This window comes from Gastrolobium bilobum, unplaced genomic scaffold, assembly GCF_033153095.1.
Source record: "Gastrolobium bilobum isolate Gb01-03AN ecotype WA unplaced genomic scaffold, APGP_CSIRO_Gbil_v1 utg29299, whole genome shotgun sequence".
In the NCBI taxonomy this organism is placed as follows: Eukaryota; Viridiplantae; Streptophyta; class Magnoliopsida; order Fabales; family Fabaceae; genus Gastrolobium; species Gastrolobium bilobum.
The window spans coordinates 310,883-314,975 of NW_026897764.1; the positions used below are offsets into that span (position 1 = coordinate 310,883).

The window sequence follows — 4,093 nt, forward strand, 5'->3', positions numbered from 1 at the left end:
ATGGATCCAGATTGGGCATATTTGCCCGCACTTCATCTCAGTTTGATTCTTGACAAGTTGGTAGAACGATTAGATCACATTTGGTTCAGTGCCGTGTGCAAGAATTGGCACTCAATTGCAAAGCTAAACCATCAGAACAACGAATTCAAGAGTAAAGTACTGCCCATGCTAATGATCCCCACAGAAAGAAAGAGCAGAAAGAAGAGAAGTTTATATGGCATTGCCGCTAAGAAAGTTTACCACTTTCAATTGCCAGTGCCTTACAGCAAGAGGTGTTGTGGTTCAAGCCACGGTTGGTTAGCAACTGTAGATTCTTGTTATGTTATAACATTAATGAATCCTTTTAAGAATGTTGCTCCCATTCCTCTGCCACCCCTGAATCCTGGATTGTCACATAAGTATCTCTTTGAACAAAATATGCATAAGGTTACTTTGTCAGTTGATCCCACAAGCAACCCAGATGATTATGTGGTTGCAGCAGTTTATACCCAAGCTTGCAATCTTGCTTTCATAAAAGCAGGCCAAAAGTTTTGGACTTATATTGACGAAGATTTTTTATGTTTCACTGATATTACATTCTATAAAGGGGTAACGCCCGACCACTTGCAAGAATTAATGACTGTCCTCACACACTAACACGAGACTTTTCAGTGTGCTTTGTCCTCACTCGCACACTTTTCGAGAAAACTTCCCAAGAGGTCACCCATCCCAGAATTGCTCCAAGTCAAGCACGCTTAACTGTGGAGTTCTTTCGATCCGGGCTACCGAAAAGTAGATGCATCTTGTTAGTATAGGTAGTACCAATTAATTCTTATAAGTCATTCCTAACTGTACCGTCTCATACCAGCACAGTCTCTGGAATCCCTCTCTTTCGGGTGTTGATTCGATTCATTCATGAACCCCCAAGCTGCAAGATTTGGCATGAGCCGCTCATTGTCCGTGTCCTTTCGCATCGGCGATCACTCCCTGCCCTTGCCAGCTCTTGGGATGTTACATGCCCACCAGTTTCAGCCTGATTCGTCCTCGAACCACACCGTACTGGAAGAGAGGCCCTGCTCTGATACCACTTGTAACGCCCGGCCACTTGCAAGAATCAATGACTGTCCCCACACACTAACACGAGACTTTTCAGTGTGTTTTGTCCTCACTCGCACACTTTCCGAGAAAACTTCCCAGGAGGTCACCCATCCCAGAATTGCTCCAAGTCAAGCACGCTTAACTGTGGAGTTCTTCCGATCCGGGCTACCGAAAAGTAGATGCATCTTGTTAGTATAGGTAGTACCAATTAATTTTTATAAGTCATTCCTAACTGTATCGTTTCATACCAGCACAGTCTCTGGAATCTCTCTCTTTCGGGTGTTGATTCGATTCATTCATGAACCCCCAAGCTGCAAGATTTGGCATGAGCCGCTCATTGTCTGTTCCCTTTCGCACCGGCGATCACTCCCTACCCTTGCCAGCTCTTAGGATGTTACAAAAGGTTTGGTATATGCTGTGGATAGATGGAATATTATTGTGTCCTTCAATCTTTGTTATTCAAATGACCCTTATGGTAGTGAGACGATAATTCCAAATATTGTTTTACAAGGAGGATGTGATCAAACTTATTCGGACAGGCCTATCTTGTGAAATCATTGGAAGGAAACTTGTTGATGGTTAGAAGATTTTTGGGTTATCACCACCCAGATAGCTCCTCATATAGCACCGGTACTGAGAGTTTCGAAGTGTATAAGTTGGAACTCGATGTCCAAAGTGGGAAGCTTTTGCAAATGTCAAAACTCAACAGTTTGGGAGACAATGTTCTGTTCCTGGGTGACAGTGATTCAATTTCTGTGTCGGCTTCGTATTTCTCCCATTGTCTGCGAAAGGATTCTATTTACTATTCCGATGATTTTTATGACAACGACCCTTACCCTTTTGGCCCATTTGATAATGGAATCTATAATGTAAAGGATCGAAGCTTTGCTAAATATTACCCTTACAATCCTTCCTTCAAGCGTATGCCACCTCCATTATGGGTTTTACAACCATTCAAATGGGATTGATTAGTTCACCGATTATGGATTGTATCCCTTTTTTCTTTTTCTTTTTTGTTAACGGATTGTACCCCTTTATCACTTGCCAAATAATATCATTAAGTGGCTTTAGGATAATATTATTAGGGATATAACATTGTGATGGTAGGATTGATATTATTAGGAAATTGTGTAAGCTTAATCTTTATTGTAGAGATGTGGCAAACTTCCTTTGATATTAAATTTAAGAACAGCATAAGTATATTGCTTATTATCAACAACTTTTGTCCTGCCAATTGTTTTCTTTTTTCAACTATCACAATCCTTATGTGTGGATATTCTAACATATGTGTATGTAAATTACCCAAATCTCCCACCACTAGATCAATTTTAGTGAGTTTTAAATCTGTCTCTTATATTTAAATGCATATAGACTACATATCACCGTATGATTATGAGCATTAACCTTTGTCCCCAAAAAACTATTTAGCATTGACTTTAGTCGTACAATGTGAAGCTTAGCTGTACCCTCTTGATGTTTTACATTCAATACTCTTGTAATGTTGTGAGATTGTGAACAAAAAATATGAAGTGGAAAGATTGCAAGTTTTCTTTGATACCGAAACTTGTTTGAGCCTTTAAGAAAAAAGAAATGGAACATTATTTTTCTATATTGGACCCAAGTATGATTTCTATATTGTTTAAACTCCAGCACTCTTGCGTGAGGTGCTGATGAGTGATGAGTCTCTAATTTATTATGTATTAAAGGTTAATATGCGTATGAAATTGATTTAAAAGTAATTGAATGTTATGAGAATTATAATTAAAGTGTTATTTTATTCTTATTAATATTCTCATAATCATCTATCTCTCTTTTAGCTCAAAATCAAACATCTTCCCAAATCCTAACTATGAGTTTGTATTTATATAAGTTAAACTATATGTTGTTAGTTTGTGTCATTATGAAGAAAAAAATAATGTTACATGAAAATTTTACATGACTTAAGTTATATGAAAATTTTGTATCTATCTTTTTTTTCATAAAATATAAATAAATGGAGTGTTGGAGGATAAATCAATGTTAGTTAAGGATACTAGATAACATACCTCATGTATAGGATAAGTTTAAGTTGGTATTATAGTTGCTTACGAGATAAACTCAAGATATTGTAAGTTTCATTTGCGTTTTTATTCTTTATACTTTTGTAGCTAAGTCAGTTTGCTTTTGGTGATTAATTAAAAAGAGGCAAGTTTTATACCATATTTTATGAAGAGTGAGATAGATACAATTTTCATATGACAAGTCATATAAAATTTTAACCTACTAAGATTCATTCCCTTTATAAAATCAACAAATCATGAGAGATAAGGGATATGAAAATGTCCAACTAATATTTTTCCTAAAAAATCTAAAGTGCCATGTAATGAAAACAAATTAATAAATTTATTTATTTTTTCAGTAATAAAATGATGAAATTTTTATAAATAAAATAAATCATCGTGATAGATTACTTAAATGTTCACCTGTTTGGATAAACCATAAGTATTTTTCACGGAAGGCAATCTTATTCGAGTCAGAAATATCTATATTATAGTAGGACTAGCTCTCTCAAAGGAGATTTTTTGCATCCCATAATACTTATATTACACCTTTATGTCAAAAAATGATATAAAAAGTAAAATATATTATAAATTTTTTTATTTTTTTATCTCAAAACAAATAAAAAATGGCATTTAAATATCATTATTAATTTGTTGAGCTTTACATAATAAGAACATGTATCCTATACAGCAACAGGTGACCCATTTGAGAAATTATTTTCTCCTACTTAAGAAAGAAAATTCTTCCTCCACACAAGACCACCACCATCAAAATTTAGTGGATCCCACTAAGTTCTTCAATCACACAACTAAATTAATGGTAGAAAACCATTAAGTTTGATTTGTTAAGGGCTTTTTGTAATTTGATGTGTTAAAATCAAAGACTCAACAAATGAATGGATAGCACATATTTTGATACCAATTTTGCTGTCTTGAACAGAATGCAGTACCTGGTAAACACTATTGCATTCCATCAA

At 35.3% G+C, this 4,093-nt stretch overlaps 1 protein-coding gene across 1 annotated transcript; it reads left to right on the forward strand.

The window, feature by feature from the left end:
- Positions 1-2,045, forward strand: LOC133310003 (uncharacterized). Its single transcript, XM_061510884.1, has 2 exons — positions 1-588; positions 1,617-2,045. The coding sequence occupies exons 1-2, from the start codon at positions 1-3 to the stop codon at positions 2,043-2,045; spliced, it is 1,017 nt and encodes a 338-aa protein (XP_061366868.1).
- The last annotated feature ends 2,048 nt before the right edge of the window (positions 2,046-4,093 follow it).